At 41.5% G+C, this 11532-nt stretch overlaps 1 protein-coding gene and 1 non-coding gene across 4 annotated transcripts; both read left to right on the top strand.

Moving 5' to 3' along the window:
• Positions 1 to 276: 276 nt before the first annotated feature.
• Positions 277 to 9063, top strand: RBMX (RNA binding motif protein X-linked). Of its 3 annotated transcripts, XM_040266261.1 has the most exons (11): positions 277 to 465; positions 1757 to 1885; positions 2088 to 2194; positions 2622 to 2793; positions 3295 to 3447; positions 3737 to 3851; positions 3945 to 4070; positions 4171 to 4253; positions 4883 to 6110; positions 6987 to 7079; positions 7578 to 9063. In XM_040266261.1, exons 2-9 carry the CDS (start codon positions 1777 to 1779, stop codon positions 5191 to 5193), a joined length of 1176 nt encoding a protein of 391 aa, XP_040122195.1. In that variant the 5' UTR covers positions 277 to 465; positions 1757 to 1776; the 3' UTR covers positions 5194 to 6110; positions 6987 to 7079; positions 7578 to 9063. The 3 variants fall into 3 exon arrangements, with proteins under 3 accessions (XP_040122195.1, XP_040122194.1, XP_040122196.1); XM_040266260.1 differs by having other exon boundaries at positions 4883 to 7079; XM_040266262.1 differs by having other exon boundaries at positions 289 to 469; positions 4883 to 7079.
• Positions 1934 to 2005, top strand: LOC120882692. Its single transcript, XR_005725552.1, has one exon. It is a non-coding gene; the product is annotated as a small nucleolar RNA SNORD61 (small nucleolar RNA).
• Positions 9064 to 11532: the final 2469 nt, after the last annotated feature.

The following is an 11532-nucleotide window of genomic DNA, read 5'->3' as shown; positions in this document are numbered from 1 at the left end:
GTAAAGTTTAGCACCTTGCCAGGACAACTAGAACACGCAAAAAATTTGAATTCTTTATTATATGCAGTCCGTGAACCATTTTAGCAGAAAGCAAAAACGCGGGTTTGTGGAGCACCGGTGGGGGCTGGGAAAACGGTTAGAAACTGGGGCCGGCCGAAGAGACAAGGGCCCGGGAAAAGGGGAGGAGCGAAGAGTGATTAACAGCGGGGACAGCCAGTGAGGATACTGGGGACCGCTCCCCCTCCCTACACGTTTCAAATTCTAAGCCCTGCCTCCATCCGGGTCCTTGAGCCTCGTTCCCGGGCCGTATAAAGTTTGCTGTCTCCTTTGTTCGCCCTCGTTGCGCAGTAGTGCGAGCGCCTTACAGCTTCCGTTCTCAGGGTCGGCTGCCGTCCCGCGTGCCGAGCTGCTAGGAAGCCGCTGTTGGCGAGCTCGTAGGAGCTTGAGACCGTCGTCACCTCTCAAGTACGTGAGTCCTTTTTGTTACTTTGTATCTTGCGTCCATTCTTGCCACGTTACAATTTGGGATTATCTCCCTGGAGATAAAGGTGGCGGGCGCCATTTTAAGAACCCGGAGGTGCCGACCTATTTAGGCAAAGCTGGGAGTGTCGACGGGAAACCGACGGCGGTGGGGGGGGGGGCGCTTCGTAGTGTGCCTCCCCGGAAAGTTTGGCTGTTTCTCCTGCAGGGGTGGGGGTTGGCGGAGGTTACACCGGAGCGGGACGAGGAGGGACCGCGCCTCCTCCGCCGATATCTGCGTGGGGATGGCCCTGACCTCGGGCGGGCACGTGCACTTTTGCGCGGGGTCCTTGTTCATTGGCGGGCCTTGGAGAGGAAGCCCTTTGAATTTTCTAAAGCGTGGCTGGTGGCAAAAGTTACTCCCTGACCCGGGGAGGTTGTTCTGGGCGCAATCCAAGTGTCGCCATTTTGTATTTTCCACGCGGTTTTTAATGACGGGTTTTAATTGGGTTCCACTGCAGCCTTTGAGTGCTGGGTTACAGAGCGCGCTTCCACATTCCGTTATTTCGTATGAGATAATATTGATGCTTTTTAAAAGTCGGTAATATGAGCCGGGCAGGGGCTGTTGACGGAGAGTCATAACTTGGTTAAAACTTTAAATTGCTGCTTAGATTTACTAGGAAATCGTAATGAAAGGAGCTAGAGTTCTTGGGTTGGTCAGAGGGACCTGCGTTTGGTCTGTGACCTTGACTGAGTAGGTTTTTAAAAATCACTAGGATAATTGGGATGGGATGATTGAATTTTTTAAGGCTTCCCTGGTGGCTCAGCGGTGAAGAATCTGCCTGCAACCCAGGGTTTGATCCCTGGGTTGGGAAGATCCCCTGGAAAAGGGAATGGTTACCCACTCCAGTATACTTGCCTGGAAAATCCCATGGACAGAGAAGCCTGGCGGGATACAGTCCATGGGGTTGTGAGAGTCAGACACGACTTAACAACTAAACGACAATTGAATTTTTAAAATGCAGTAAATCTAGTGTTTAAAGTAAGCACTTTTTGAAGTGTTGTAGTTACTTAAGACTGCCAAAGTGGATTAAAGATACAGGAATTAGTTAAGTTGGCTTTATAAACCAGTTTATTAAACTGCTGTCACTAATTACACAGGTTTTCTGGTGAGGCTTAAGAATTGCTTTCCATGTATTATGTTAATGATTTTAGTAAACAAAAAATAAGCTCTGATACATAACATTGGGTAAACTTGAACTTTTTTTTAGGGAGGGTAACTTTTTTTTCCCAACAGATTTTAACCAGCGGGGAAAAATGGTTGAGGCAGATCGCCCAGGAAAGCTCTTTATTGGTGGCCTCAATACAGAAACCAATGAGAAAGCTCTTGAAGCAGTATTTGGCAAATATGGACGAATAGTGGAAGGTGAGTTATCTGAAAATGTATGCAGGGTTATTATAATTAAAAAGGTGAGCTGTGATGACTTCGATTGCATTGATCACATGAAATGATAATGTGCTTTGTCCTCTAAGAAGTTCTGAGCTTGCTTTCTTTTTTACAGATTAATTTTTGTTTTTCCTTTTCAACTAGAGTAACACTTTTTTTCCTCCTGAAAACTACTTTTTAGTTCTCTTGATGAAAGATCGTGAAACCAACAAATCTAGAGGATTTGCTTTTGTCACCTTTGAAAGCCCAGCAGATGCTAAGGATGCAGCCAGAGACATGAATGGAAAGGTAAAAGTATCTGCAGTATACAATGTTTCCTAGTGTGTAAAATAGCACATTGTTACCCAAGTCCAGTGTAGGGCTGCTCTCGAATTTGAGTATAAACCCTTCCAGGACCCTGCTACAGTGTATTGTAATTTCAGAAGGACCTTTTGTACTCAGTGTATTCTTAACCAAAAAATCATTCAATTTTAAATATTATGTATGATACTTTGTATTATACTTCAGCTTTTCTTTTTGGTTGTTTGTCTTAAGCTGGTAATTGTTTCGCCTAGTTAAATGTTACCAACTAAACGTTTTAGTTCAAATAATACCTTAAAAATTTCAGTGTTAAACAGAAAGGTAAAAACATTTTGAAGGACATACTAGTGTCAGTGCATAATGGATCAGCAAGTTCTCTTTTAAATGTTTTTAATTAACCATTGATATTATTTAGTCCTTAGATGGAAAAGCCATCAAGGTAGAACAAGCCACTAAACCGTCATTTGAAAGTGGTAGACGTGGACCACCTCCGCCTCCAAGAAGCAGAGGCCCTCCCAGAGGCCTTCGAGGAGGAAGAGGAGGAAGTGGAGGAACCAGGGGACCTCCATCCCATGGAGGGCACATGGGTAATAACTTAAGTTTAATTTAGGCTTGGTATATAAATTAAGAACTGTAAACACATCAGTGTGTACTTTGGTTAATCTTTATTTTAAAGGCCTTAGCTTTTGAAATTGAGAACATTTTATTCATCTACCAAAGTGATTTCCTTAAGGGAAACATAGAAGGCGTACTCAGTTAAATTAACAATGCCTTGACATAATTAACAATAAGCTATTCTTCATCCAGATGAACTCATTCTGTAGGAAAAAACTTATAGAAAAATTTTGATAGGTATTGTTGGTATTTGGGGATTTTTTGAAGTAACTTGAACCCTCAGTAGAACCTTTCAGTTCTACTTTTCTGATCTATACTAACTCATGTCTCTGTAGACTAATGTGTCTCACAGTCTTTATGTAGACTAACAACTAAAGATTTCCCCAACTAAACAGAAATGGTCTTGTTCTTGATCAAGCAAAACTTTTGTAGCTTTCTCATGTATTAACATGATTTTTTTTGTTCTAATGTAGATGATGGTGGCTATTCCATGAATTTTAACATGAGTTCTTCCAGGGGACCACTTCCGGTAAAAAGAGGACCACCACCACGAAGTGGGGGTCCTCCTCCTAAAAGATCTGCCCCTTCAGGACCAGTTCGAAGCAGCAGTGGAATGGGAGGAAGAGGTAAATGTTCTGTATATGACAGTCTATCCTAGTCTATCCTACCATCATAACACAAGGATTGAGGTGAATCCTAAAAATGATATTTAAACTGTACCTAGATCACTTGGAGTCACGAAGTTAAATGCAGAGCATTGAAAATAATTTTGGTGTAATTAAGAAATTTTAGAGGATTTCCTCATATACATCCATATTGTCATATTTGGTTGAATCACTGCTTTTCATTGCTTCATTGCAAATATACATTTTTACTTTGCTCAGGGTGTATTTTTAAAATTGATTTTTCCTTAAGCTCCTGTATCACGTGGAAGAGATAGTTACGGAGGTCCACCTCGAAGGGAGCCCTTGCCCTCTCGTAGAGATGTTTATTTGTCCCCAAGAGATGATGGATATTCTACTAAAGACAGGTAACAGAAAAGTATAGTAGCTTTTGTCTTTTAATACTTCAGATTGAGGAGAGCTCATCAAAAGTATGAAACAAGTTACTTTTGTTTCTTTAGCTATTCAAGCAGAGATTACCCAAGTTCTCGTGATACAAGAGATTATGCACCACCACCAAGAGATTATACTTACCGTGATTATGGTCATTCCAGTTCACGTGATGACTATCCATCAAGAGGCTATAGGTATGTGACTTTGCTCTTGCTGCCATGGCTTGATGTAAAAAAAATTTTTAGCTGTAAAAACTAATGTTTTGGGGCTTACACATATTTCTCTTGAATATAGTGATAGAGATGGCTATGGTCGTGATCGTGACTATTCAGATCATCCAAGTGGAGGTTCCTACAGAGATTCATATGAGAGTTATGGTAAGATTTTGGTTGAGGGTCTCCGACTATCACCAGCTTGAGTTTTTAGGTTCATGAGCCAGTTTATTAGGCTGTTGTGGTGCTTGCTTTTAAAGGGATGTTTGCTTGCTTTTAAGGGGGTAATTTATTCAGCTGGGCTTTTCCTAGTCTTGTGAGGGGCTTTTGTTTTTTCTAAGTTTTTTTTGAGGCTGTTGGCTTGCTTTGGAGGGGATTTTGCTTGCTTAAATTGGCAGCCTTATGTGTTTTCCCCCAACAGTGAAAATACAATTTAAAAACTTTATTAACAAGATCAAATGTTTACCATTGCAATATGAAGGAAAGTCTACAGTTCAAAATTGCAACTTATCACTGGAAAGTTGGCTGAGTGTCTACTATAAAATAACAAGCTGTCTGGAATATCCTCTTGAAATACACACCGTCTTCAGTCTTTTCAAACAAACATTAAAACCCACCCATTTCCGTGTCTCAGCAGATGAGCAAATCCCTGTTAATGGCCAGCAATGGCAGAGTTTAAAATCTCCCAGTTAAGACAGTAAACGTTTAATACAAGAATTCTGTAAATTCAGATTTAAATGTTGTATATATACAATTTATAGTGTTGCCATATTACCTGACCATTGACCCTGCAGGTAACTCACGTAGTGCTCCACCTACACGAGGGCCCCCGCCATCTTATGGTGGAAGCAGTCGCTATGATGATTACAGCAGCTCACGTGACGGATATGGTGGAAGTCGAGACAGTTACTCAAGCAGCCGAAGTGATCTCTACTCAAGTGGTCGTGATCGGGTTGGCAGACAAGAAAGAGGGCTTCCCCCTTCTATGGAAAGGGGGTACCCTCCTCCACGAGATTCCTACAGCAGTTCAAGCCGCGGAGCACCAAGAGGTGGTGGCCGTGGAGGAAGCCGATCTGATAGAGGGGGAGGCAGAAGCAGATATTAAAAACAAACAACTTTGGACCAAAATCCCTGTTCAAAGAAACAAACAAAAGTGGAACCTGTTCTATCATAACTACCCAAGGACTACTAAAAGGAAAGATTGTGTTACTTTTTTTTTTAAATTTCCTGTTAAGTTCCCCTTCCATAATTTTTATGTTCTTGTGAGGAAAGAAAGTAAAACATGTTTAATCTTTGATTTTATGACATTGCTTTCAACAAGCAAATGGAATGTTAAGTGTGTTAAAACTTGACATGTGTACTAGTGGTGTAATCTTCCAAGTAAAAGTGTCCCTAAAGGCCACTTCCTATAGGATTTTCCCCAGTAAATGATGAGGCAAGCAGTTTATCTTACACAAAATATCTAGTCATCTAAAATGGAGAGATGAATCCTCCTGCCTATATAAACAAGCTAGCTATTAGAGGGTGGTCGGGGTATGCTACTCTTAGGATTTCAGAGTGTCTTCAAGCTGAAATCTCAAATGTTCTCAGTATGAAAAACCTGAGATCAGATGCATATATGTAAGGAAAGTGCTATTCGCCCAGTAAACCCAGAAAAAAGCAAATGGATAATGCTGGCCATATTTTGCCTTTCTGACATTTCCTTGGGAATCTACAAGAACCTCCCCTTTCCCCCTCCCCAATAAGACCATTTAAGTGTGTGTTAAGCAACTACAGAATACTAAATAAAAAGTTTGGCCAAAACCAACCATGAAGCTGCAAACGATGCTTGCTCTTACTGTTTCAAATTTTTGCAACTCTGTAGTGTCTCACTTTTAAGGAACAGCTTGATTGCAAAGGAGAAAATAGATAAGCAATGAAGTTATCTCCAACTTCTCAAAGGCTTATGACTTCTAAAAAGTGAATCTATCAGCATTCCACATCAGATTTAAAGCATCAAATGCCTGTGAAACAGCAAAGATGGTAAGCAAAGCAAACTAGTTTTTCCGTCTAAGTCGAAATTGAACACTTACCTTCCTCATAGTACAGTGAAACATACTGTACCTCATGGCAATGGAAATGCTTTCTAGATTAAAAAAAAAAAAAACTTTTGGAAAACAAAGTGTTCGATAGCATATTAGAAGTCCTCCAAATTCAACACTTGGATTTCTTTTTTTAAAGCATGTGTGACACTTAAAGGCCTTAATACAGCTGTTTACCAGTAGCGATCTGGGGCTTGGGAGGGGGTATTTTTTAAATCTTATTTTTGATGAAGACCTTTAAACATGCTTCATGTTTTAACGTTTTTCAAGTTAGTCTTTTAGTCAATATAGGAAATGGCTTAAGTTTGGGGTCCCCCTCTCTTTACCCCCAGTAAGCCATTGCAAACCTGACATTTAGTTGGATGCCTGACTTGTTTTTAGTTCTGTGAAACTACACTCTATGGAGAAAATCTATTGCAAGTGGTCTTTAAAAAGCAAAACCTGAGGCAGCATGACCCAGGTCCAGCCACGAAGTTGAAAAAGATGCTCTTGAATATAGTAAACTTGAAGACCTCCAACTAAAAATCCTTACACTGCACTTAATTCCTTCAAATAAGTTTTGTCCGTTCAACTTATGGATTTAACATGGCAGTGCACCATTGGAACAGAATGGGAATCCATAAGCCATGCAACTTAACCATTTAAGCCATTCCAGTCCATCCCAAGCCAGTGAAGCTTCCACCACTTAAGAGAAATAGTAGAACACGAAATACGTTAAGCTGCAAGCCTTTTCTTTCTGGAAAAGAGGGCAGTTAATAGGCAAGTTTTGAAGAATTTCCTTAAGAGAGATAACTAGTTACCTATTTAATTTTTACAGGTTGAGAATTTTGGTCATGGTCATGATGGTCATGGAGTGCTGATTTTTTTTCACACTAGATAAAGCTGGCAATAAGAGAAATGCAATGCTAAGGTAAGTTTTGAAAGCAGTGGCTTTTATAGGTATAAATACTATGGCATTGCCATGTTGCATGCCTTGATATTGGCAAGTTATCTGTAATGGGTTAATTTTAGGATTAGCAGGATAAATCTAACACCTGGCACATTAAATGGGAGTAAGGTTTTCTCAAAGATAGCTGTATTGAATATATTTAATGTATACAGCTTGCTAGTCCTTTGCTACCAGTTGTTGGCTGGAGTGATAAAGTGTAGCGTTTTGCTATGTGAACAAACTTGTGTGAGGTTCAAACTGTTTGCTGAGCCTTTTTAAAAAGGATACTTTTTGGTTCCAATTTGGCTAAAGGGTGAACTGATAACAGATACCACTAAATCCTTAGCTTGAGTAACAGTTTTACTGGTAGAATGATAACAGAAATTCTGATGGGTTTTTTTTTTTTTTGAGCTTCCTGGGTTATTTCCAGAATGAAACAGTAAATATCTTGTGACCTGATAGCACCTTTTCATTTTACAGAGCTGTTGAAGCGGAAGAATTGCTGATTGTCCTTAAGGCACAACAGTTGCATAAGCAGTACTCATCAGAATTGGTTTGGTGCGGACAAGATGTTTGCCTTCCAGGGTTCCTGTGGCTCTAAGGAAAGCATCGACCCCAGTTGGTTAGCACTCTTAACTAGGGAGTGGCAGTTTCTTAAAATAAGTAATTGACAAGATGGAGAAAGGGGAGTAATTAAGGAAATGGGTAAGTGGAGGTAGTCAGGAAGTTCTTGTTCTTTTTTCAGCTTTGACTTTACTTTAGCTAAAGTCGTAGAAGTGACGTGAAAGTCGCTCAGTCATGTCTGACTCTTTGTGACCCCATGGACTATACAGTCCGTGGAATTCTCCAGGCCAGAATACTGGAGTGGGTAGCCTTTCCCATCTCCAGGGGATCTTCCCAACCCAGGGATCGAACCCAGGTCTCCCGCATTGCAGGCGGATTTTTGACCAGCTGAGCCACAAGGGAAGCCCAAAGTCATAGGGACAACTGCAACTTAGAACTTCCTAATTACCACTGATTGTCAGAAAGTTGGATTAGAAAACTGAAAGGCATAAGAGGTAACTTTATCCAGTAAAGTGATTTTTCAGTAAGTAAAATATTTCTTTGTGTTTATTCAAAAGTGAGATTTAGTTTTAAAACTAAATGGAAGACTAATACCTGGAGACTAAAGTAACTGGAAACATAGCTGAAATGCTCGAAAGCACACTTTGAAAACTGGAGACAAAATCGGGCCGGTTGGCTTTTGCTGTTTTTTGTTTTTTTTTTTTAAAGAATAGTTGTTTTGTAAGCTTCCTTTACCCCCTACCCCAGTTCATGTCTTGCAAACAAATCGTTACAGCTTTATCATTTATTGCATTGAAGATTAGAGCCAATGGTGTAAAAGCTAATGTTCTCAAAGGAAACAGATTTGAGTTGTTGGGTTAGAAGGAACCAACTCAGCTTCTGAATGTTTACCTAGTAAATATCAGTACTGTCATGTTTACCATTTGCAGTTGTGGAAAATATGCAGAAATTTAACCCTCATTTTGATAGGCTCTTCCAATCACAGATCATGAGGGTATTGACCAAATTTAAAAAGCCGTTGCACTTACATAGCTGTCTTCCTCAATCATTCTGTAATCGAAATTACTTGGGTCTATGCTCCCAAGGACCTTTTGGCTCTTGAGATTTTATTTAGGTATCTTGAAGATAGTGTAGAACATAGAGACTAATCATAGTAAAACAAATACTAAATTGAAGACTGTTTAATGACCAGACAGCTATTTGGCTAATAGTTTACTGACCCAGCAGACTTATTTCTGCTCCTGTTGGGAAAAGAATTGGTCTTGATTTATACTTGTAAAAGAAACAGAATAACGTGTTTCCCTTGTTTAACTGGTAGTTGAATATAGTACTTAGATATAATAGATGGCTTTTCTCTTTTTGGAATGTTTTGTATTTGAACCTAATAAAACTTGACGTGCATTTTTTGTGGCTCTGGGGTCTTTTTTATAATAAAGCTTATATAATAAGCTTATTATTATAAAGCTTTTATAATAAAGCTTATTTTGGCTTTTAAATAAGGATCTGCAAACAACCCCCACCCCCAAACCCTAGTTCTTAGGCACTGTTTGCCCTTGCAGCCAGTTGCCAGGGGACATAGTCACTGAAGTAGCCTATGGCTAGGCTTCTTAGGGGAGGGAGCTTCAGGTGGACATTGAGGTAATTCAGGTGATTTCATGTAATCCTTACCCTGAAATTGGAGCAATAATACCCAAAACCTGAAAGCTAGAGTACCAAAGATTGACTGTAATGTTTGTAGTATTTCCTGCTGGCTCCTGGGAGAAACAGGTCGGTTAATTCAATTTGGCAGTGAATCCCACTTCAGACCAGGTCCCTTGGGGATGTCATTAAATCAGCACAAGATTAGTGTTTGTTGGTTCTATGTACGTCTGACTCATGTTCATTTGCACTTGATAAAACTAATTTAGTGACAGTTGTTCTTTAAGGGAAAGCAATCAGTGGGTTGAGTACAGTACCTCACAGGCAGCGAAGCACTGTTCCCAGGGGATCATTGGCTGTGGGGCCCCTGTTTCTCGGAGGGGAAGGTGAGCTTGCTAAAGCTGAGTTGGGCTAAGTTGATAACAGATTCTGTGACCCTGTGGACTGTAGCCCACCAGGCTCCTCTGTCCATGGGATTCTCTAGGGAAGATGAGTGGGTTGCCATTCCCTTCTCTGGGGGATCTTCCCAGCACAGGGACTGAATCCACATGTCTCATCTGCATTGGCAAATGGATTCTTTACTAGCACCACCTGGGAAACCCATAAAGCCGAGTTGCTGCTGCTGCTAAGTCGCTTCAGTCGTGTCCGACTGAGACCCCATAGATGGCTGCCCACCAGGCTCCCTTGTCCCTGGGATCCTCCAGGCAAGAGTACTGGAGTGGGTTGCCGTTTCCTTCTCCAATGCATGCAAGTGAAAGTGAAGTTGCTCAGACTCCTTGTGACCCCATGGACTGCACCCTACCAGGCTCCTATGACCATGGGATTTTCCAGGCAAGAGTACTGGAGTGGGCTGCCATTACCTTTTCCGTAAGCTGAGTTGGAGGATTGCAATTGTGTCCTGGCTTGCCTGGTTGATCGGTGGTTAGAGAATCTGCCAGCCAATGTAAGAGACAAGGGTTCTGTCCTTGGGTTGGGAAGATCCCTGGAGTAGAGAATGGCAGCCCATTGTAGTATTGCCCAGATAATTGCATGGACAGAGAAACCTGGCCAGCTACAAGTAACAGTTCCTGGGGTTGCAAGTGACATGATTGAGTGACTGAACAATGTTAAAGGTCACCTTGACGTGGTTTCCTGTAATCATGTGCTTTATAGGTTTGCCTTTGTGAGGTGAGTCAGGCCACTGCAACAGCCTTCATTTTGTGGTTCCCGTTAAGTGTATTTCATTTCACTTAGTCGTGTCCGGCTCTTTGCAACCCTATGGACTGCAGCATGCCAGGCTTCTCTGTCCATCAACTCCCGGAGCTTACTCAAACTCATGTCCATTGAATCGGTGATGCCATCCAACCATCTCATCCTCTTGTCCCCTTCTAATACACTGTGATTAGATTATATAGCCAGGTGAAAACTCATCACTGAACCCCCTCTCTGGTGGCTCAGATGGTAAGAAGCTGCCTGCAATGCAGGAGACCCAGGTTCTTCCATTCCTGGGTTGAGAAGATTCCCTGGAGAAGGGCATGGCAACCCATTCCAGTATTCTTACCTAGAGAATCCCATGGACAGGGGAGCCTAGGCAGCCTACTGTCCATGGGGTAGCAAAGAGGAGGACAGGACTGAGTGACTAACACTCATTCTGTAAATAACCTCAGGCAGTTCATGGCAGTGCGTGTATGCTCAGTTGTGTCTGACTTGCGACCCCAGGGACTGTAGTCTGCCAGGCTCATCTGTCCATGGAATTTTCCAGGCAAGAATACTGGGTTGGGTTGCCATCTCCTACTCCTGGGGGATCTTCCTGATCCAGCAATGGAATGAACCCGAGTCTCTTGCATTGGCAAGCTCATTCTTTATCATTGAGCCATCTGGGAAGCCTGAATAGCTAGCTTCAGCTCTGTACTACCAGTTGTTCCAGGAAAACTTAAATCATCCCATCAATTTTTATTTTTTAAAGTTAGTTTTAATTGGATAACTGCTTTGCCGTATTCTGTTGGTTTTCTGTGAAAACATCAATGTGAATCAGCCATAGGTATATCTATGTCATCCCATCAATTTCTGTTTAGTTGCACATGTTAACCTGAAAAACATAATAAGCTCTGAACAAATTTTGAAGGGACTTCAACCTAAAGCATATCATGAGATTTGGTAAAGACAACACACTCTCAAGGTAGAGAACGTTGCTGTCACTTAACCACGCTACCTTGTGGCCCTTCCTCAACAATTCTTTCCTTCATCCCCAGAC

The sequence above is a fragment of the Oryx dammah genome, unplaced genomic scaffold, assembly GCF_014754425.2.
Source record: "Oryx dammah isolate SB20612 unplaced genomic scaffold, SCBI_Odam_1.1 HiC_scaffold_23, whole genome shotgun sequence".
In the NCBI taxonomy this organism is placed as follows: domain Eukaryota; kingdom Metazoa; phylum Chordata; class Mammalia; order Artiodactyla; family Bovidae; genus Oryx; species Oryx dammah.
This window is presented reverse-complemented; position numbering and strand designations above follow the sequence as displayed.

Excerpts from the sequence above, each read along its gene's own strand:
- RBMX (XM_040266261.1), top strand. The coding sequence starts at position 1,777 with ATGGTTGAGGCAGATCGCCCAGGAAAGCTCTTTATTGGTGGCCTCAAT. Across the intron at positions 4,071-4,170 it reads TATCCATCAAGAGGCTATAG|TGATAGAGATGGCTATGGTC; the intron begins GTATGTGACTTT and ends TCTTGAATATAG. Across the intron at positions 4,254-4,882 it reads AGATTCATATGAGAGTTATG|GTAACTCACGTAGTGCTCCA; the intron begins GTAAGATTTTGG and ends TTGACCCTGCAG.